Source organism: Schistocerca nitens, chromosome 2, assembly GCF_023898315.1.
Source record: "Schistocerca nitens isolate TAMUIC-IGC-003100 chromosome 2, iqSchNite1.1, whole genome shotgun sequence".
NCBI lineage: Eukaryota > Metazoa > Arthropoda > Insecta > Orthoptera > Acrididae > Schistocerca > Schistocerca nitens.
This window is the reverse complement of record NC_064615.1, coordinates 372,640,408-372,665,138: the sequence shown is the minus strand read 5'-3', so window position 1 is coordinate 372,665,138 and position 24,731 is coordinate 372,640,408. Positions and strand designations below refer to the sequence as shown.

General features: G+C 39.7%; 1 protein-coding gene across 3 annotated transcripts in view; it reads right to left on the bottom strand.

Annotated features, from left to right (window-relative positions):
- Window positions 1–24,731, bottom strand: part of LOC126236198 (uncharacterized) — a 316,623-nt gene that overhangs the window by 93,025 nt on the left and 198,867 nt on the right. For all 3 annotated transcript variants that reach the window (XM_049945307.1, XM_049945309.1, XM_049945308.1), the window contains exon 18: window positions 23,736–23,931. In XM_049945307.1, coding sequence (XP_049801264.1) covers window positions 23,736–23,931 — 196 coding nt within the window. The remainder of the gene's footprint in view (window positions 1–23,735; window positions 23,932–24,731) is intronic.

The following is a 24,731-nucleotide window of genomic DNA, read 5'->3' as shown; positions in this document are numbered from 1 at the left end:
TCCATTTTGTGTTCCACAAATCCCAGGTCATTTCTGCTGCTACTCAAATGGTCTTGGAAGAAAACTTTTTCCTTAAAGGTATCTTGTGTATGTTGATCTCAAGTAAGATGGTACTTACATCCCATGACTTAGAACAGTTTTGCACACATAACAGGATTCACCACCTTCAAAGGATGCCTTTTCACTCATCCTAATACACATGCAGAAAACTTTATCTGCACCTTCAAGACTCAGCTCCACAAGGAAATTTTCTATCATTTTACAGGACCACCCCAACCAAAGGCCATAATCTGAACGAACACCTTCAAGACTGGCCTCATTGAACCTTCATGGATTTCTGCGTCCACCACCAGTACAGTTCATTGCTGCAGCCTCTCCCTTCTGGGCGGACACCCTAGTTTGGGCCTATGAGTTCAGACAAAACCCAACCTAGATCTGTGTGATGATCTTCACCCAACTTGGGCATGTGATGTATACCATGGCCTACACCCACAGATTTCTGTGGCACCATCAGAATCAACTTTGTCTCCACCAATTTTGTCAGCAGTTTCCAGATCCATCACCCTCTACTACAGACTGTCTGGTTTCGTGGTGACTTATGCCATTCCCTTTGAGCCACATCCTGCCCTGTTCCCTGCCATGATGTCCATGGCATCTATCTGATGCCCTTCCTGGAAGTGGCTCCATCGCACCACTCATGGCCTGTTTCTTCCCTCCAAACCATCTCCATTGGCATGGGAGGGACTGCAATGGCACCACCTGATGTTAATATGGAGAACAAGTAATATATGCAACATTACTGTCAACTGTAATAGTGCCACTATGCAGAGGTCACATGTCACCAAGAATGCCCTCTGAAAAATTCCACATATAGGTCAGCCCAGAGCCAGACTGAGCTAGTTCTGATTCAACAAGTAAAGTGTTGATACAATGAATATATGTGCCAGTTTATGGATGTTTACTTTTGGAACGCTGTTACTAACAGGCAGAACTCTGATACTGTGTTAACTGGTCTTTTGTTGGGTCTTTTACTTAAAAATAGCTTGCACTGCTCTGAGGAGCATTGTGTAGTCTCTACTAGCTTGTTTTATTTACATTTAACATCAATCTGTTTGCACTGAACCACAGAGTGGACATACTTTAGGACTTGATAAGTATTGTAAATAGTCTTCACGGGTTTGCCGCCCGATCACATTGTGCATATTCCACAATATTTCCTCGGAGCAACTGTCCGACATCTTCAGGTGGTTCACCCTCGCTCATGGCTAGGTACGACTGGCGGTATCCGTGCACTGACACCCCGTTTTTAGAACACGAGAACGAAGAATGCGCATCTGCGGAAATCGCGTATGCGCAGTGATTTGCCATATTCAAACTCCCACTGCCGAAAATCACAGAGCGGCTCTCCCGTGCGTGCACTATATGCTGCGTTTGTCAAGTGCGGCCAGACGTTACACACCAATGGCCATACTAGGCCAGTGTTATGACGGGCCTGGTAGCGAAGAATCTTGATGTTCACATCATGATTTAACAGCAGCCAATGCAGGGTTTCAGGCTGTGCTCAGTTGAAATCCTGTATGCTTGTTGATCAGATTATTGGCTGTACTGATATGTATTGCTTCCTTAATGATCAGTACTGTCAGTCTCTGTTCATCCATTGTGGGCATGGGACAGTGGCTGGTCAAGTATTTAACAGTGAAATTTGCCAACAGCTGTGCAATAACTACCAGTTTTGGTATTCCATTATGCAATCTTCGTGCCCCTGCATAAGAAAAAAGAGTATACTTCTACTGTATATCAAAGTGTACTACAGTGAGCTTTATGGAAAGTGACAGGTAACAATAAAAGCACTTAAAACTACAAGATGAAAGTAGCAGCATTAAGATTCTGGATGTACACAGAGATTTATCTTAATGATGCTACTGTCATCTTACAGTTTTAAACGTTTTACACAACAGTATTACTATGCAGGGCACAGAAGATGGCTCAATGGAATGCCAAACCTGGTAGTTAAAATGAAATAAAATAACATCTCAATTGCATAGCTGTTGGTGAATTTCACTGTTAAATAATTGATCTGTATATGTTAGCAACAGTTGCTTTTGCACACATTTTATCACACTAGTATAATCTGCAAATAGAGTATGAGACAAAACAACTCTGTACATAAATAATGACAACTGTAAGCATTAATCATGTGATGTCCATCTTGTTCTGTCTATTCATGAGATCCAGAAATAAACTGTCTAGTCATGATTAGTACCATGTTTCTTAACTTTTGAAAATAATTTGATGTTGTAACAATATATACTTACAAAACATCAGAACAGTTACACAGTTAAGTTGAAGATTTCTTAGCAAAGACAACTTAGTATAACATTCTTAATGGGGAAACATAGCATGAAAAGTTCTGGCAGAATGTAAATAATTTAGGAGTAAAGGTAACAACTGACTGACTAGTAGAGGTGTTGATTTGTTGTCAGACACTTAAACAGGACTGAAAACTTCACTAGCTTTCAGATACTATCTAGGAGTGGAAATGGTTGTGGATAGGTCGTTTCTCATTTCCAAGTAAGATGATAGATAGATGAACTCTTGTTGGGTGGATGGGGGATGGAATGTTTCTCAGCTCCGGGCACAATGATATTTGGAGCCCAGGGCTTCACACTGTACTGAAAGTGGTATTACACTGTGAATCTAATCTACACAATATCCTGGTCCACCCCTTGGCCACATCCACTACCAATACCTTGCCACATGGACCACATACTCATATTCCTGTGGAAGATCCAGGTGCAAGACCTGTACAACGCAGCACACCCTATTTAGCGCCATCGCAAAGTTGTCGTGTCTCATCAGAGGCAGGGCGACCTGTGAAAGCAAACTTGTCATATATCAAATCTGCTGCTATTTCTGCACTGCATTTTAAGTGTACTTGACAACTCAATGAACTGCCACCACCAAATTGTAGCCAACAGCAGAGGTGACCACTCAGTGCTCTAATACCCTGCTGAGCACATGTTCAATTTCAATGGTTGCTTCACAACCAGTCATATCTAGATCTTTCCCTTCAACAACAGCTTTTCCAAACTTAGTAGATGGGAGTTATCATTTCAACAAACCCTTTGTTCCTGTAATCCCCTAGCCCCAATCTTCACTAACCCCCTGCCCCAAACCCAGAGGATGTAGAGCAAACATATGCTTTCCCTGTGGTAAATGGATTATGTGACCACGATGCACAACTGATTAACTTACAAAACCTAATAGGGTATACACTTCAGAAACCATTACGTAAAAGTGCCAGAGTTTTTGGTTTGGTTTGGGGAAGGAGACCAGACAGCGAGGTCATCGGTCTCATCGGATTAGGGAAGGACGGGGAAGGAAGTCGGCCGTGCCCTTTTTCAAAGGAACCATCCCGGCATTTGCCTGGAGCGATTTTAGGGAAATCACGGAAAACCTAAATCAGGATGGCCGGACGCGGGATTGAACTGTTGTTCTCCCGAATGCGAGTCCAGTGTAAGTGCAAGAGTGCACAACCCGGTATCTATAGATCACTTCAGAGAAAGTTTAGGAAATGTAAACTGGGAAGATGTGTATAATGAGCCAAATACTAATGATAAATGCAGCATATTTCTTGATAAATTAATATCCCTTTTTGAACATTGTTTTCCAAAGAAAATTACTAAATGTAACACCACAAACTTTTCAAAGAAACCTTTGATTACTACAGGTACTAAAGCATCTTCAGAAAGAAAAAGGAAACTGTATGAAACAGCAAGAACTAGTAAAGATCCAGAAGTAGTTTCACACTATAAAAATTATTGTAACATACTGAGAAAAGTTGTAAGGAAATCAAGAAATATGTATGTTAGAGAAGAAATTAACAACTCCAGCAATAAAATCAAATCAATATGGAATGTTGTTAGAAGGGAGACAGCAAAAGTAACCACTAGGGTAGGTAGTATTACTGTTAAAGAGAATGAGATCATCTTAACCAACAGTACAGAGGTAGCCAATGTATTTAACAATCACTTCTTAAGTGTAGGAGAAAAAATTGGTGAGAATAGTTCAAAAGAAAAAGCCAGGCAATACATAGAAGAGTCAGTTTAAAAAAATTTTAGTGTCAGATTAAGTTTCCTCTCACAACCTCTTGTGAAATAAGGAAAATTATTAAATCTTTGAAAAATGAATGTTCTGTTAGGGTAGATGACATCTCTAACAAGTTATTAAAACAATGTGGAGCAATTACAGCTGATGTTTTGAGTCACATATGCAAGGCATTACTGACTCAGGGTATTCTTTCCAGACAGGTTAAAATATGCCATTGTCAGGCCTCTCTACAAAAAGGGGGAAACCACAGATGTCAATAATTACTGCCCAGTATCCTTGCTTACAGCATTTTCAAAATTTTTTGAGAAAGTAATGTACTCAAGAGTGGTTAGCCATCTCAACAGTAATGGTATACTTAGTAAATCACGGTTCGGATTTCAGAAATGCTATTTCACTGAGACAGCAATATACAATTTCACTGTCCACATAATAGAGTCTTTAAATAGTAAAATCTCACCAGTAGGAATATTCTGTGACTTATCCAAAGCATTTTATTGTGTGAACCATGACATTATGTTAGAGAAATTACAATTCCGTGGTATAAATGGAACACCATATGGGTGGTTTAAGTCATATGTACAGAACAGGAAGCAAAAAGTCTCTTTATATGCTTCAAGTGATTCAAAGGAGTTTGCCACTTCATCTAACTGGGGTGAAATTACATTAGGTGTTCCACACGGTTCAATCGTGGTTCCCCTCCTGTTCTTGATATATGTGAATGACCTCCCTTCTCATGTGAAACAAGATGCTGAACTGACACTGTTTGCTGATGATACAAGCATAATTATTAATCCAGTAAAAGAAATTCCAATAGAAAATGATACAAATAAGAGCTTTGGAAAAGTCATTATCTGGTTTTCTGCAAATGGGCTTGCTCTGAACTTAGAAAAACACAGTACATCCAATTTTCTGCTGCAAAAAGTATAATTCCTTCAATAAACATAACACATCAAAAGAATTCAGTAGCCAGGATAGAGCATACTAAGTTTTTGGGTGTACATATAGTTGAGAATCTTAATTGGAAAAGTCATATTTTGGATCTCCTAAAGCGACTAGGTACAGCAACTTTTGCAATCAGAATAACTGTCAATTTTGAGGATGTAGAAATTAGTAAGCTAACATACTTTGCGTACTTCCACTCTCTGATGTCATACGGAATAATATTCTGGGGCAACTCAACACTTAGGCAGAAGGTATTCACTGCTCAAAAGAAAGTAGTTAGAATAATATGTGGGGTTCATAGTCACACATCTTGTAGGCATCTGTTTAAAAGGTTAGGAATTCTTAGAACTGTTTCACAATACATTTACTCAGTAATGAAATTTTTTCTCAACAACATGGACCAGTTTAAAATCAACAGCGACATTCATGATTACAATACCAGAAAAAAGAAATACCTACACTATCCTTTACTTAACCTATCTTTGGCACAGAAAGGGGTAAAATATGCTGCTATAAAACTTTTTGATAAATTACCAGATGAAATAAAATGTCTGACAGACAGCAGTAACAGTTTCAAAAACGACTTGAAATCATACCTCCTTGACAACTCCTTCTATACCATAGATGAATTCTTGAATACGAGAAAATAAATCTGGAGATATAATATATGCATTTTGTGCCATTTAATGGAATGGGATAGATAACATAAATATTTAGATATAAGGCTATAAAAGAAAAAAAAACTTGTTTCCTGTGCGCATTTCTTGTGAATTTGACACATTCCACATCTTAACGGTTTTTCCGTGCTATTAATCAATGGAACACATAACTAAATAACTGGGAGATGAAGGAACTTGCACAGGATAGATTAGCATGGAGAGCTGCATCAAACCAGTCTCAGGACTGAAGACCACAACAACAACAACAACAACAACTAAATAACTACCTAACTAACTAACCACCTCTATCCTGTCACATGATGCTAATGTCACACACCCTGGACCAACATCCTCTTCCCCACTCTCACCTTCTTCTGTTCTACCACCTTCACAAAATCCACTCCTCTTTGTCATTGTCATCTTGCACTGCACAAACTCACCAGTGACTGTGTGTAATATTCCTATCCTATGCAACTGCTGTATCTCTCACCCACACTGGTATTACATACATCTACTTCCTCCCTCCAAGCTTTCAACCAACTTTCCCCCATTTTCCCTCCCACTCTCCACCTCTTTTCTCCTCTTGGCCACTCTGTCTGATACAACCCTTCACCCCAGTCTACCAGCAGTCCTGCAATTCTTGCAATGGCTTGTGCACACACTCAAGTTCAGAAAAGGATTCATCCAAAAGCTAGCACAGATCTCCAGACTTGTTTTTGTATCTGTATATGACTCAAGACCCCTATTATCAATGGGGAAACATTTTTAGAAGAGATAATGGTGTTTGGCACATTTCAACAAAGTGACATATGAATTCACAATACACATGAACAACTGCTTGGACAACGCTTTTAGCTCTCTTAGGATATTATTAGACAATACAGTTGTGTAAAAACATGTCAGTCTTTAAAACATTGTTATGAAATGTAAGAAGATTTACAGATGATCAGCATTAGATGTTTAGATTGGCAGCCGATGCTAAAGAAGTATATATGGAATGTGTTGTATACAAATAGACAGAATACATTGTATCATCTGACTATATGATTAGTGATTAATAGTTAAAATCAGTCACAGCTGTGAAGTACAGGGTGATTGAAAGGTCTGTTAACACTTGAAAATGCACTAGTTCATGGAATAAGATAGGCAGAGAGGAAGAAATTGACACACATGCATATAATGATGTGGGGTGTTACTGGAACCATAGACAAGTGCAAAAACTGTCTGACAGATTGTGCTGGACAGCAACATATCAGTGAACCTGAGAATCATGTATAAAATGAGCTTTAGTGAGAAGGGCTGATAAACAGCTGCCGGAAGGTATGACCTTTATACAGAATAGTGCTCCACCCCATATTGTTGCATGTGAGAAAGACCTCTTGCACACATCATTAGGTGAATTGGTGATGATCACGTGCTGAGCTGCCACATCTCTCATGCTTGGCCTCCCATGTTCCCAGACCTCAACCTGTTTTATTATTGGTTGTGTGGTTACCTAATGTCTCGTGTCTACTTCGATCATCCGACCTCATTATGGGTGCTAAAGAACAACATTCAATGGCAGTTTCTCACCATAACTACTGACACGCTGTACAGTGCTGTTCACAACATTGTTCCATGGCTACAGGTACTGTTGATGAATGACAGCCGAGATTCTGAGCATTTGTTATAAGAACATCGTCTTTGCTAAAAATCAATTGTTATCATGACTATTGATTTTATATCATACAAAGTGCCATCTGTTAGTTACTTTGTCCACTTTTTCTATTTCAATCAAACCCCATGTCATGTCAAGCAAGTGGGTCAATTTTTACTTCGCTACCAACATAATTCCATGAACTATTTAATTTTATAATGTTAACAGATGTTTGGTTCAATGTGAATTTAGAAGTAACTGTGCAAAATGATTTGAGGTAGAATGGCCATATAAATCTAATTGTGGGGATAACATATCCCACAGGGAAAAGGCAGTCACTTAGGGGTTAAGTTAAAAAATATTTATTTCACATGCTCTTCACTATTATTTCTTGATGTGAGGCCCTAAAAGATTTAATTAAGTGCATTACAAGAATAATCAATAATCTCCAGGTGAGTACTCTACAAGAAAAGCGTTGCGTCTGAAGCAGACCATTCCTTTCTAAAACCATGGAGCCCTCATTGCAACATATAATATTTCCATCACAAGTGGACTCATCAGTTATATGTTCTATGTCCCAGAGGAAGGCTTTAGCATTTCTTCACACGATATCTTGTCATTTCCATCACTTATAACACTGTGACTATCCTAATACTTTGCTAGATAACTGAAGTCTCCTCCAATGATGACAGTATGATTTGGCAACATAAGTATTAGCAGGCTGATGTTTGTTGACTTTCAGATGCTTTTTGACACAATTCTCTCCTACTAAATGATCAACATGGTATGTACTCACAGAAATTCCAGTCAGACAGGTTACTGCATGGAGAACTACTTGTACATTAGACCTCAATAAGTAGTTTTGAATTAAAGCAACAGGATAATGTAGTTCATTCCAGCATCTCTCTTAGATGAGACCTCTCAGGTTTACCTGATGTGAATGATTAATGAAGTGCTCCAGGTGTTCTTCTGAGTTGTTATTTCCATTTTACAACAATATTTAAATGCCCAACCCAGCTGTTTCGTTCAGGGCCGACTACACATAACAGCAAAACTCATGGCAGCAGAAGAAAATGGCCTGGCTGGTCACCGAAATATTGTGCATATTATGTAATTAACAGCTCAGAGAACACCCAGAAGCACACCATTTATCTCTCTTAGATAATTCACAGGATGAACTGATCTTTCATCATAACTGAGAACAATTTTTTTCAAAATTAGCTTTTTGCAAAAATGACCAAAATGAGTATTCTGAGGTAAACACTACTTTAGGTGGCTGCCTTTGTTATTTAGAAAACAGCTTTTTTTTTGTTATTTAGAAAAGTTTTTTTTTTTTTTTCTCTCTCTCTCTCTCTCTCTCTCTCTCTCCAAAAGCCGATTACTTTCTTGATTAGAAGCTACCAAATGTCTGGTGTTATTGCAAGACTCACTTTCTGCCATGGAACTGACATAGAAAAACTTTCTTCCTGTAGACAATTTTCCTAGGATGAATAGTCTATTGATATAAAATGTATTCTATGCAGTGAAAGTCTTCTAAATGGATTAAGACTGTGTTCAGCGAGTCAAAAATGGATTCATACAAAATGTGCCCAACACTTCGTCGCAGTAAACATGAAACGTGACAAGGGGGAAATTAGCTACTGTTGTTTTCAACCGACATGTTTATCAAAACAAGAAAATTCACAGGAAGGAAACACTGGCTATACACAAGAACAGGACGTACTTCAAAAGGTAAGCACGATTTGTGACTGTGGAGTAATCAGTTGCTGTTTACGATCAATGTGTTTATTAAAACAAGCAAATATGCAGGAAGAAAACGTCGTACAAACTCTAGATAAGGATCTACTGCAAGCTAAAGAGTATACAAAGAACCTAGAAAAATCGATCAGGGAACTAAAACAAAAAGTGGAAAATGAGTCATTTGCTAGTCCTATAATAAGCTGGCGTGTGAAACAAGGGGTAAATTGGGATCGTAAACAAAAACAAGAAGTGGAAATCGAGCAGAGTACTAGGCATAAAATAACCTGGCGTGTGAAACAGTGTAAAAATCATCACAATCTGAAAACAACGAATAAAGTTGAGCTTCCTGACACCAGTGAAGACACGATCAAACAGGGAACTAAAAGTAAGGATCATATGTATGAGACAAGTGAGAATAATAGAAATAAAAGTGACGTATACATCTTCTCAGACAGCCACAGAAGAGGCTTAGCAGAAAAAAATGGCCAATATGCAAAACAAACTAAAAGTAAGCGGAATTACCAAGCCAGGCACGCCATTAAGTGAAGTGTTGAAATCCTGGGAAACATCCGTAACAAAAGGTGCGAAATGTGTCATTTAAGCTACTCATTCCGAAGTATATGTGCTAAGCATTCCTCAAAGACACGACTTGATGGTCGAGTCCTGCGTAAATAAAGAAATTACCAGAACAAATAGGATATTTAGGAAGATATTTAGCAGCTTCCCAAATGTGACTTTCATAAATGCAACAAGCTCACAAAGAGAGCATTTCACAAGGCATGGTTCACACAGAAACAACTGCGGAAAAACTATTCTGTGCAAAGAAATTTTGGAAAAATTTGACAAACTACAAGGGCAGACACACACACCCATAATACTACCAATGAAGGAAGAGGCAGGAAAGTCTCCACTGTGCCATATAAAAGAAAAAGAAAGAACCCCATCACCAACAGAAGCAGACCCACAAACCTCACCATGCCCGATAGAGGAAAAAGAAGCAACATCATCAGCAACAGAAGAGGACCCACTACCCCCACCTCCAAAAGAGGAACAGATAACGCAAACAACAGGAAAAGAGGTAAGGTCATCAGAGACCCGACAGATAAGATATGGGAGGGGAGAAACAAAAAAGAAACCTATCAGGGATCAGGACTTCTTATATAATGAAGCCGGAAACCGGCCAACCTACAAGAGGCTGTCATCGAAGGAAACTCAGGATTTTCACTGGCCTAAGATCAGCAATGCCACAACATAGCAGACAATCTGAGAAGCACACCAGTACTAGAGTGTCAAAACCAGATGTACCCAGAGACGACAAAACCAGGAGAAAATGAAGGGAGAAAAAACATGAAGATAATGTTATGGAATGTAGAAGGATTGAAAAACGCAGCATGCATAGCTCCAACAGACTTTTCGAAGGTTATGACGTAGCAATATTCACAGAAACTTTTCTCACAGATCATTGGCAACACCCTAAATTCTATAGCATAAATATGCTGACAAAGCAAGGAGAAAGGGGGTGACCCCAAGGGGGAATAACAGTCCTACTGAAACCGTGGATAACACCAATTATAGCGACAACAGAACTAAATCACTCCATTCTAATAGAAGTAAAACACATCACAATATTAGCAACCTACTTCCAGCCAAGCAAATCGGCCATAGACATAATCGATGAACTGGGCCAACAAATAAGACGGAGCAAGAAGGACATCCCTTTACTTATCGCAGGGGATTTAAACTGTCGGTTGGATGTACAGAATCACAAAACAAAATTAGTAATCGAATCACTACAAGAAAAAGGCCTCATCCTGCTAAACAACACAAACATCCCTACGTACTTCTGCCATAATCAAAAAGTGCTATCGATATCGCCCTCATAAGAGGAAACATAAAAGGGGACATAAGCCCACTTTGGAATGCAAACCACATGCATATAAGAAAACACATCCCGATGAACATAGTCATACAAAGTGATTGGAAGGAAAGAGAGAACCAAGAGAAGAGACTGCTCTCAAGGAGACTGGACCCAAGGAAAATGGAAGAATACCACGACCAGATAGAACGAATTGAGTCCTTAATCGACAACTCAAAAGTAGAGGAGGCAGCACTTGAACTGGAGAAACTCTTAAAGCAAGCAACTACCCCCAGGAAAGTGAGAAGAGCTAAACCATGGTTCGATCAAGAGTGTTATCAGCAAAGAAAAGAAGTACTCCAAGCTTTACACCGACTAAAAACGGACACAGATAATCACTCACTACTACAAACATATGCTGAGAAAAGAAGATCCTACAAAACACTAACAAGGGAGAAGAGAATGGCACACAGGGAAGAAGAGGGAAGAAGACTAGCTGAAGAAGCCAGGAGAGACCCATTCATTGCAATCCGCCCCCGAAAGCAGGCACAGTCACACTATATAAGCATGGAAGAATGGACGAGACATTTCAAAGACATTCTCAACAAAGATGGTAGAGAAGGAGCACAGGTAGCAAGTCAAGAGCTCACACCGCAAGAGATGGCAGCCTGGTCCCCACTCACTCCGAATGAGGTCCGAAACATCATTGAATCAACAAAAAGGAAGAAAGCAGCGGGACCGGACATGCTTTACAATGAATACCTTAAAGACACAGCCCATCTGCTAGCACCAACCTGGACAAAACTTTATAACAAATGCATTTAAACAGCAAAACTCCCAGGCCAGTGGAGAAAATCAATAGTAAGGGTAATGTACAAAGGGAAGGGCGACCCAAAGGACACAAACAAATACAGAGGAATAGCCTTGGAAAACAACCCTTTTAAGGTATTAACAAAACTAACCACAGAAAGAATAAGACACACTTTGGAAGACCACCTCCCAGAATCTCAATTCGGGTTCAGGGAAAAAAGATCCACCATCACAGCAGTGGAGCTGCTTTTAAAAAACATATGGGAAACCATCGATAAGAAGCAAAAATATTATGCTGTATTCATAGACTTCACAAAGGCCTTCGACCTCCTCGACTGATCATTAGTAAAAAGGATGCTCGATGAAACCCTGGGAAGAGACAGCGTCTGGACGAGGATTATAAACTCCATAAATGAATGGAATGAGATAAGGATCTCGGACAACCTCGACCTGTCTGAACCAATAAGGCAAACAAACGGAGTACTCCAAGGAGACCCACTAAGCCCGCTCGTGTTCATTCTGGCAGCAAAGGACATTATGGAAATCGCTCATGACGAAGATGTCGAAGCATATGCCTACGCGGACGACATCGTGATAGGCTCAAAAAACTTAAAGAAACTACAGGAGACTATAGAAGACGTGGAAAAATGGTGCAGAAAAAACAAGTTTGTAATCAACACCGACAAAACGGAAATGATGGTATTCAGACCAGGCGAGCAAATCCCAAAAACGACAAGAATTGCACTACAAGGAAAGCAAATATCTATCACAAACATTACAAATATCTAGGGATAATACTCCAGCCGTCCGCAAAGTGCTTCACTAAACACACAACAGAGAAAGCGACACAGGCCATCAGAGTGATAAACGAAATAAGTTACATCAGAACACTAAATCTAGACACAGCTATGGCACTCTTCAAATCAAAAATAATACTGATACTGGCTTATGGGATAGAAATCATATGGATATACCTAAATGAAAAGAACTTAGAAACATTGGAAAGAGTAAAAGCAACCTATATCAAAAGAGCATTAGGGGTAGCAAAAACCACAAGATCAAGATTAGTCTACCTTCTCGCCCGAGAATCTTTCCTCATCAAGGATCTAAGGACAATGTTCTTACTTCCCAACACATCAGCACTGGAGAACCTACTAAGATCACTACTCAAGAAAAGAGAGGAAGTACCAACGGAATTCTATGGATCCGGGGCCATGATCGACCGCACTTGGACAGCAGCAAATTTTGAGACGAGACACGTACTTACAAGACTCGCAATACACGGATTCCACGATGAAATTTGTGCAAATACAACATACCACGAACCGTCAAACCTTTGCAAGTGTAAACTATGTGGACAGTCTTGTGAGAGATACCATATAGAAATATGCAACAAGAGGACCAGATCAATTAGAGACTATGCAATAAATGGTTCAAATGATAATCTGTTATAATACCTGCACTGAATGTAATCTACTAAGAATTATGCAGACACTCAATACATCCTTGTAATTCACTCTCAAATGATTGTAATCTAATGTATAACTATAATGGCTATTTTGCTGCAATAAATCATTTAAAATAGTCTATTGATTTTAGTAATGTCATATTCAGTTTTCACGTTGGTAACATGTGCAGAAGTCACAATATGGGATCGTGCCATTTGCTTTCTGCCCATTTGCACTATTGTCAAGTCATTGTCAGTTGTAAAACTGTTCGTCTGAGACAACAAAGGTGTTTTACGTATTCTTATCCTCTGTTTAAGAGTTCATTTTTAAATAAAAGGACAGAAGAACGCTCTGAACCTGTAACAGAAGTTGAAAGGGATAGGAAGAGAAGAAGAGTGTCATTTAAAAGAACCAGTGGAAGATACCATGAACAAAGTGTGGGGCTGTTGGATGCCAGATGTGCACCTTTGAGGCGAATATATATCCATAAGATTCAAGAATCATAAAAGAAGGTTGTATACCTGGAAGAATCCTGGAGATACTAATAGGTATCAGATAGATTATATAATGGTAAGACAGAGATTTAGGAACCAGGTTTTAAATTGTAAGACATTTCCAGGGGCAGATGTGGATTCTGACCACAATCTATTGGTTATGAACTGCAGATTGAAACTGAAGAAACTGCAAAAAAGTGGGAATTTAAGGAGATGGGACCTGGATAAACTGAAAGAACCAGAGGTTGTAGAGAGTTTCAGGGAGAGCATAAGGGAACAATTGACAGGAATGGGGGAAAGAAATACAGTAGAAGAAGAATGGGTAGCTCTGAGGGATGAAGTAGTGAAGGCAGCAGAGGATCAAGTAGGTAAAAAGACGAGGGCTAATAGAAATCCTTGGGTAACAGAAGAAATATTGAATTTAATTGATGAAAGGAGAAAATATAAAAATGCAGTAAATGAAGCAGGCAAAAGGGAATACAAACGTCTCAAAAATGAGATCGACAGAAAGTGCAAAATGGCTAAGCAGGGATGGCTAGAGGACAAATGTAAGGATGTAGAGGCTTGTCTCACTAGGGGTAAGATAGATACTGCCTACAGGAAAACTAAAGAGACCTTTGGAGAGAAGAGAACCACTTGTATGAATATCAAGAGCTCAGATGGCAACCCAGTTCTAAGCAAAGAAGGGAAGGCAGAAAGGTGGAAGGAGTATATAGAGGGTTTATACAAGGGCGATGTACTTGAGGACAATATTATGGAAATGGAAGAGGATGTAGATGAAGATGAAATGGGAGATAAGTTACTGCGTGAAGAGTTTGACAGAGCACTGAAAGACCTGAGTCGAAACAAGGCCCCGGGAGTAGACAACATTCCATTAGAACTACTGATGGCCTTGGGAGAGCCAGTCATGACAAAACTCTAACATCTGGTGAGCAAGATGTATGAGACAGGCGAAATACCCACAGACTTCAAGAAGAATATAATAATTCCAATACCAAAGAAAGCAGGTGTTGACAGATGTGAAAATTACCGAACTATCAGTTTAATAAGTCACAGCTGCAAAATACTAACGCGAATTCTTTACAGACGAATGGAAAAACTGGTAGAAGCGGACCTCGGGGAAGATCAGTTTGGATTCCGTAGAAATGTTGGAACACGTGAGGCAATACTAACCTTACGACTTATCTTAGAAGAAAGATTAAGAAAAGGCAAACCTACATTTCTAGCATTTGTAGACTTAGAGAAAGCTTTTGACAACGTTAACTGGAATACTCTCTTTCAAATTCTGAAGGTGGCAGGGATAAAATACAGGGAGCGAAAGGCTATTTACAATTTGTACAGAAACCAGATGGCAGTTATAAGAGTCCAGGGGCATGAAAGGGAAGCAGTGGTTGGGAAAGGAGTGAGACAGGGTTGTAGCCTCTCCCCGATGTTATTCAATCTGTATATTGAGCAAGCAGTAAAGGAAACAAAAGAAAAATTCGGAGTAGGTATTAAAATTCATGGAGAAGAAGTAAAAACTTTGAGGTTCGCCGATGACATTGTAATTCTGTCAGAGACAGCAAAGGACTTGGAAGAGCAGTTGAACGGAATGGACAGTGTCTTGAAAGGAGGATATAAGATGAACATCAACAAAAGCAAAACGAGGATAATGGAATGTAGTCAAATTAAATCGGGTGATGCTGAGGGGATTAGATTAGGAAATGAGACACTTAAAATAGTAAAGGAGTTTTGCTATTTAGGGAGTAAAATAACTGATGATGGTCGAAGTAGAGAAGATATAAAATGTAGACTGGCAATGGCAAGGAAAGCGTTTCTGAAGAAGAGAAATTTGTTAACATCGAGTATAGATTTAAGTGTCAGGAAGTCGTTTCTGAAAGTATTTGTATGGAGTGTAGCCATGTATGGAAGTGAAACATGGACGATAACCAGTTTGGACAAGAAGAGAATAGAAGCTTTCGAAATGTGGTGCTACAGAAGAATGCTGAAGATAAGGTGGGTAGATCACGTAATTAATGAGGAGGTATTGAATAGGATTGGGGAGAAGAGAAGTTTGTGGCACAACTTGACTAGAAGAAGGGATCGGTTGGTAGGACATGTTTTGAGGCATCAAGGGATCACAAATTTAGCATTGGAGGGCAGCGTGGAGGGTAAAAATCGTAGAGGGAGACCAAGAGATGAATACACTAAGCAGATTCAGAAGGATGTAGGTTGCAGTAGGTACTGGGAGATGAAGAAGCTTGCACAGGATAGAGTAGCATGGAGAGCTGCATCAAACCAGTCTCATGACTGAAGACCACAACAACAAACAAAGAGAGCCCAGGAGCTGTTATGCTGCTGATGTAAATGGATGGTACAACGTAACAATACTTCTGATTAATATTTTATTCACCAGTATCACGGCATCCTGAGAAACCATGTTGACATCAAAGTATTGCAAGATGACTGGAATGTGTGTAATCTCAAACAGAAATCTTGATAATTATCAGGAGGATTCTAAGGTTGTGCTGTTGCTTTACAAAAAGCTCATTTATTCCTGTCTTGCATGGTGCAGTTCTGATATGCATCCATATAAGGTAGTATTGTCAAAAGAAATAGAAAAAAATGAAATAAAAGTTGTGCATTTTGTGGGAGGATTATTTGGTCAGTATGAGACTGTTACTGACAAACACAGAGAAAAACTGTATTTGCAGCGGATTCCCTAAATTACAAGTTACTAATATTAGTAGTGTTGGAAAAAAGTGGTAAAGGTGTTAAGGCTCGTTCAGCAATCCAGCATATCATTCACCTTAATATTAAGAAGTAAACATTGATAGGTTGTCTTGTGTCTGTGGTGATTTTACTTACAGTTGAGAAGTTAATGTGGAAATGAGTGGTGCTGGACTCAAATTAATGTGATAAACAAACTATGTAACACTTTAAACTCAGTTATAAAATATGTTGAAATACTGGAAACATGAAGCTGATCCTGTTGAAACCATAAGATTTAAACCAGGAAACTTGTGCATCTACATCTGTTACATAGTATATGTATGTGTGTTTGTTCAGGATCTCTTTCCAAACCTTTGGATCAATTTCCACTACATTTGGCACAGCGACAGCAGGCCTCAGGAATATCAATAATGCGGTTTATATCCTCCTTGCTCCAATAGGAACGAAGGTACAGGGAAAAACATGTTTCCTCCCAGTCCCTGGTATATAGGCTGCCTTGCAGGATAGGTATGTTGTGCAGGAACAACATTACAAAGTCAAATGACACAAATGGCTCTGAGCACTATGGGACTTAACAGCTATGGTCATCAGTCACCTAGAACTTAGAACTACTTAAACCTAACTAACCTAAGGACATCACACAACACCCAGTCATCACGAGGCAGAGAAAATCCCTGACCCCACCGGGAATCGAACCCGGGATCCCGGGTTACAAAGTCAACCTGCTTTGCAGGACAGCCTACACATCAGGCTCAAGAAACAATTTTTTGGGCCCTATCAAGTAGGCTGCCCTCCATGACAGGTATGTTGGGGTAATATTAGCCTGCTTTATGAACCTGCTTTCCATGGTGGTCTGTACATGAGGGACAAAAAAATGATTTTCAGCTGACTATGACGCCAAAATTCAGTTGATTCTTGAAGAGGATACATACGAGAAACAGCCACAGGACCCGACATTAAGAATAATGAGGAAGACATTAGAGATTCTAAAACAGTCAGTACTGGAAGTGGGTGTTATTAAGAATCTCCTCCCTCAGGCGCAGAGACCATCTACACTTTATGGACTACCAAAAATCCACAAACCGTATTCTCCTTTTCGTCCCATTGTGAACACCATTGGGTCACCCACTTATGGATTGGCAAAACACCTGGCCAGCCTCCTTGCACTGTATGTGGGTCATTGCGTGCATCACATCAAGATCACCGATGACATTATCAACAGAATTAAACAACTGCATCTTAGTCAAGGAGATATAATGGTTAGTTTTGATGTGGTCTCCCTGTTTACATGTGTTCCGGTCAAAGACTGTATAGATCTCCTCTCCCAGTTATTTGATAGCACAATTGTGGGACTGTTTAAGCACACATTGACATCATTGTACTTCCTACATGACGGCCAGTATTTCGACCAGTTGGACGGCATGGCTATGGGGAGCCCATTAGCTCCATCCATAGCCAACCTTTTTATGGAAAAATTTGAAGACATCGCCCTGGACATGGCTCCAGCTAAGGCAAGTTGCTTTTATTATTACGTTGATGACACTTTTATCATCTGGCCCCATGGTTGTGAAAAACTGGAAGAATTTTTAGAACACCTGAACAGCATTCACAACTACATCAAGTTTATGATGGTAGTCAACACAGATGGTGCATTGCCCTTCCTTGATGTCCTCGTTCGACTGAAAACCAATGGGCACCTCAGCCACAGTGTCTACAGGAAACCGACACACACAGATCCGTATCTGCACACTCCCAGTCACCACCATCTGGCACAAAAACTTGGTGTTCTGAATACCCTCGTCCATCATGCTAAAGTTGTCTCAGTCGCAGAAAGTCTGCCAGTAGAACTGAGCCACCTCGGAAAAGTCTTCTGGGAAAACGGGTAAAGCCACGGACAGGTGTCACAGGATATATCTGGTGTGACATGCAAGAAACACCCTAACAGAGAGAGACCACCACCGAAGAAGAAAGCAAGAAACTTGTGTTTTTGCCTTTCTGTGGTACAGTGTCGGGAAAGATTAACCGACTCCTGAAGAGATACAACATTTCATCAGTGTTCAGGCCCCCAGTAAACATTAGTCAGCTCATGAGGCCTGTGAAGGATGATCTAGGGCTTAGAATGCCTGGAGTGTACAAGATACCATGTCAGTGGGGCTGTTACTACGTCAGCCAAACAGTACGCACTGTGGAACAATGCTGGACAGAACACAAGAGGTGCTTACACCTACGCTATCCAGAAAAATCAGCCGTGGCAGAACACGCCTTAGAAAATGGACACAGAATTCTATTCAATGAAACATCTGTCATTATGAAGACGAAGGGATGTTGGGATAGCATCATAAAAGAAGCTATTGAAATAAAAACCTCTGAAAACACCATCAATAAGGACAGCGGTTTGCAGCTCAGCACTGCTGGGACCCAGCTATCGCGATGTTAAAATGAGCGCGATGGACGCGAGATGAACACATTAATGTATATGGCGAGGAAGAGAGCACCAGTGATGTCACAGCCAGCAGTGCGGTTATATAACGACGCGGCCACAGTAACACAGCAGTCAGTCTTACCACTTGACAATGACCGGGAGAGCTCGGTCGAAAGCTCTTGGGATTTTAACCAGCTGAGGCAGCTGGAAGCCCGAGAAAATTTTATTAATTCATATCGCCGTGAAACCATGCATTCAAAAGGTAACAGATTGTTTCAGAAGGTCTGAGAAATGTATCCAGATACAAGTTTTCTCAATACAGACTTTTGTGAGAGACACGGTTACACAAAACACAGCAGGCAACTGAATAGAGACTTTATGACACTTTTGATAGAAATAATCTCTGAAGTGTTGGAGGCACTCAGCAAACATAATGATAATATATCTTTATCAGAGATTCCAGTGGACTGTACTTCCAATGGTAATAATACAACGAATGAACCTGTCATGGAAGGTACAATATCAGACGCAAATACAGAGAAAACTGTATGAAGGAAAACAAACTATGTGGACAAACTTATCAGTTACAGATATACATCAAACATCTGTAGTACTTACAACAGCAGCAGCATCAAGAACAGCAGAAGAAAATGAGCAGCAGCAGCAGAGTTATCCCATTAATGCTGGGTGTCATGAATTCGCATCGTACCAGTGCAGTTCTAAATCATGTAAGATTACCTATTTTTGAGCACCATTGCCAGTAGGTGCATATTCTACACAAAGCTACCAATGCCTCTGACATGTGCTGTCATGTCCTGATGTTTTTGGTACTTCTAGAGCAACATCATTTATGATTTTTTCTTCCAAGAGAAAATTTATTTAGGTATTAAGGGTTTACATCAGTGCAATCTGCAAAACCACCTTCAGAAGCAGCAGAACTCTCATGGAGCTGATAGCATCTCAACTAAATCACAAAAGCATTGTCCTTCAAATATATGCAACATATTCAGTCACAACATGCTTTAAGGAACTCATTTACAATACGCTGCTATTGCACAATAGTTTATGAACCAAAATTCATTGCTATCAAATGACTGGCATGTTCTCGGCCGATTAAGATCCACAGCTACAAATAACATGAGTACCTACATGCTCAACCTAAAAGCTATAGACGGAAAGTAAATAGCTATCAGAATAGTTTTAGACCTGCCCAAATCATTTGGCATTATAAATCATAAAACTCTACTAAGTAAGTCAGAATGAGAGCGAATGAGAGGTATTTCTAAAAATGGATTAGATCCTATCTTACTGCCAACATACAGTTGTTTGTAATTTGGGAAAAAGCCATATCCTGGGCTTTCACATATCTCACCAAAAGCAACAAAACAATCACTCTTCCCAAAAAGTTTAAAATCATGTTGTGTAATCCTTAGTTATGTATTTGCAGAGTGATCTCAAATGCAGCACAAGTGTTCAAATCCTTACAGGTAAACTTTCACCTGTCTCCTATATCCCACGGCCACTGAACAGAAGCTGCGGGCATAGGAACAGTACTAGAGTTGCATCTGCATATTTCCAGTCTTTGATCACTCACAGAATAATATTCTGGGAGAAAGCACCCCATGGGTGAGTTATATTGAAAACCCAAAAAGATGTCATCAGAATCACGTACAATATAAAGAGACAACATGTGCTGCACTAAAGAACCTGAAACATCCATGTTTGTAAATATTTGAAACAATACTCTTTTTAACAGAAAATTAGCAATATTAACACACCAATGAGCCAAAACATTATGACCAACTGTTTAATACAGTGTTGTTCCACTTTTCAAACACAGTACAACTGACATTCTGCTTGGCATGGCTTCTACAAGTCCTTGAAAGCATTCCATATGTATGTGGCATCAGATGTATAGGTACAGGTCAAGCAAGTTGCTCAAATTACAGGACGGTGGTTTACAGGTACACGACTGGGACCCAATATGTGTTCTGATGGGTACAGATCAGTCACATCTGCTGGCCACGAGATCAATGTGAGTTCACCATAATGCCCCTCAAACCACCGTAGCACAATGCTGACCTTGCAACATGACAGTTATCCTGCTGGAAAATGTCAACATACTAGGGAGAGACTGCAAACATTAAGTGATGCAGGTGGTTCGTAGTAACATTCATGTAGTACAATGCTGTCATCATGCCCTCCATTACCACCACAGGTCCCATAAGAGACCAACTCAATGCATCCCATAGCATAATTCTGCTCCCACCATCCTGCACCTGTGGCATGGTGCATGTTTTGTGCAGCAATTCACCTGGCTGAAAGCATGTAAACACCCAACCATGGTGCAACATGAAATGTGATTCATTTGACAGGTGACATTTCTATTGATCCACAATGAAAATGCACTGAGGGTGTGCCTACTGCAACTGTAACTGATAATGATGTTGGGTCAACACAGGAACATATACGGGTTGTGTGATGTGAAGCTCAATGTTCAACAATGGCCTCTAAATGGTGTGCTCTGACACACTTGTGCCTGCACCAGCACTGTACTGTGTTATCAGATCTGCCACCAATCACTGTCATCCTGGATTACACAGAGGAGGGTCCTCCGACCTCCACATTTTGTGATGGGACATAGTCGTCACATACTATATGGCCTACTCATTATTTCACCATCCTTCAACTGCTTTCCAAAGGTGCTCAACACACAAGTGTGCTAACAGGTGATCAGCTTCTCCATTTCAGAGATTTTGGTTTCCAGCCACAGTACCACAACAGTGCGCCCTTTGTCAAAACTGATTATATCAAAGGATTTCTGCATTTGCAGCCCATATCTTTGCTATAATGATTGCCTCTCTTCCACTTACATTCTTTCCTTACTGCATCGTGTGCCCGCAACACCGCCAGCAGGCATTGAACTTCGCAATGGGCAGTGATCATAATGTTTTGGCTCATCAGTGTGCATCAGCTGTGTATGTAATATTAAGAAATTTCTTATTTTATTTTTAAATCTAACAATGGAAAATCCAGGATGGAATGTAACAATATTATGAAAAGGAAAGTTGCCACTCACAGTATAGTGGAGAGACTGTTACAAATAAAAATTTTGGCCTGTAAGGCCTTCATCAAAAATAGGCATCAGACATACACACAACACACATGCACACACACGCACTCCATGGCGACTGGGTGGGAGTAAGGAAGAGGCTGTGACAGAGAGGGGGAGGTATAGTAGGATAGGCATGGCAGACAGTGCAGTGTTGCTAGGGAGTGTGCAGGAACGAGGTGTGCAGTTGGGAGGTTAGACAGAGGGCAGTGGAGAGGTGGGGAGAGGAGGTAGCGGAAAAGGAGAGAAGTAAAAACAATGGGTGTGCTGGTGGAATGAGGGCATTGTGGAGCTGGAATGGAAATAGGGAAACTGGATGACGAGGAAAATTCACCTTCGTTAGTCATTGTCCTCACCCACCCAGCCTCCCTGTTCCCATTTCAACACTATACAGCCCTCACTCCACCACCACAACCAGTCTTTTTACTTCTCTCCTTTTCTGCTACACTCTCTCTTCACCTCTCTCTTGCCCTCTGTCTAACCTCCCAACTGCACATAGCTGCCCTACCCTCTCCATGTCATCCCTGTGCACTACCTAGCAGTACTGCACTGTCTGACACTTGTACCCTACTATCTCTACCCATCACTGTCCCAGCCTCATCCTTACCCCCACCCAGTTGCCGATCCCATCTGGAACTGGTGGTGCTGCTCGCAGTGTGGCTACAGATGCCTTCGACTGCAGTCATGTGTGTGTGAGACGCATTTGTGTGTGTGTGTGTGTGTGTGTGTGTGTGTGAGAGAGAGAGAGATCTATTTTTGACGAAGGCCTTACAGGCCAAAAGTTTTATTTGTAACAATTTTTCTGTAGTGCCTATCTGCGAATCAGCATCTCCATTATATGGTGGATGGCAACTTTGCTTTTCAAAAGCTTATGTTATTTTTTATGGACCACAGTTTTTACTCTGTAAAAGAATCCCTCGTGAAATGAAATAGAATTTTCTGTGCAAATTTCCCTGTTTTATGATCTGACCTTGCATTTTTTATAAAAATTAATGATGATTTTTTTCCTTTTGCAATGTACATTTTAATTATTTGCTCTTAGATAAGCACACACACTTAATTAACTATTGTGAAATGCCTAAAATTGCAAATTTGTGTAATAATTAACATTGGTGTTGTCATAGATATGAAATGTCTCTGTTTTGTCCAATAATAATAAGAAAATAGATTTTAAGACCCCTCCCACTGTTTATATACTGCACGGATGGAATTGTGATAAAATTTGAATGAGTACAAAAGCACACATGCAGTCATTTTTCATGCATATTATCACTGAACAGATCAAAGAGGAACAAATAATACCATTGTGAGATACCCTATGTCAAATACAATATGACTGGTTGCAAAAGAGTGTAGGAACAGATTGAGATACAGATATACAAAGATGGTAATGGTTTCCACACACCATAGGAAGTGAGTCATGACAGCAGAAATAATTACATTTGTTATCAAAACTGTTTGCTAATCTGCAGTATTTCTTCTCTTTACAGTGAAAAGATACTGATTTTTGGTACCAAAGAGTTTCTTACACCCATTATATTCTTCATTATCTCCTATGTCTCTTTTATGAATGTCTCTTTTACGAATGAAAGATTTGTTTGAGAACCAAGAAGTTGTTATCAATATATTACTTTCCTTCCTTGTATAACATAGTGCACTTTTATTTTATGGGTTCCATATTATTAAAGAATAAAAGCCTTGTGGCTTCCATATTATTAAAGCAATAAAACACCTACAGCAAAGAAATATTTTCAAAAAGAAAATATTAAATAGAAAACATTTTGTCACATCTTACCTGGTGCTCTACAGTAAGTGTTGGCTGGAAGATCAGTTTTCACACAATAACCACTTATTGTCCATCTACTTTTATCATAGGCATTCTGAAGATGACCCATGGCCCACGTAACAACATTTTCATTACTACAATATCCTTTGTTGTGATGTATTTTTGCATCCATGTATGTTATAACCCCAGAGTCATCAACACCAGCCTAAAATATATGCAATATTGCCAAATAAAGACCTTCCATTAAATGGAACACAGAAGGCACGGCTCTGATAAATCACTCATTGAAAATGTGAAGTAATTGTGAAGCATGAAAAGTATTTTGCAGTAACTTCTCAATGTAATTCAAGTCAGTATTTGTTGTTGTTGTTGCAAACAAACAATAGAACTCAACATCATGATATAAAAAAATATGCTCTGACTAATGTATCAAAGAAGTATGAGGTGTCATTCAGTAGCAAGAATGCACAAGTGTAAATATGTATGTGAACAAGGGTAAACTATATTGAGATATACACCATATTACCTAGCACATGCTAATTTTTAGAAAATTCATTATTTTGTGAGTTTATATTTCCACCAACAGTAAATTTAAACACAAGACATTCCCATTATTTTAGACATAGTTTCCGGTTTTGATGCAATAATTTGCATGTATGGGTCACCTAGGAGGAAACATTTACATAAACATTGCTGGAAAACTTTGTGTCTTTACTGAGTGACTGCAGCCAGCACATGCTTAAACAGGCATGAGGAAATAATGTTGTTACAGTCTGATGTGGTTACTGGTTGAATGACACTTATGTCACAATGTAAAAGCCATGCTCTACTGTTGATCCAATCTGAATCGACATACAAAAATAGAAAAACAACACATCTGTCACTAATGAACATAACATGCAAGGAGACAGAGGGTAAGTAAAAATACATTCTACAGCCTGCATGAAAGTTTCATACAAAAACTGCAAAGAAGCAGCCAAGAGCTGCAGTTACGAACCAGAAATT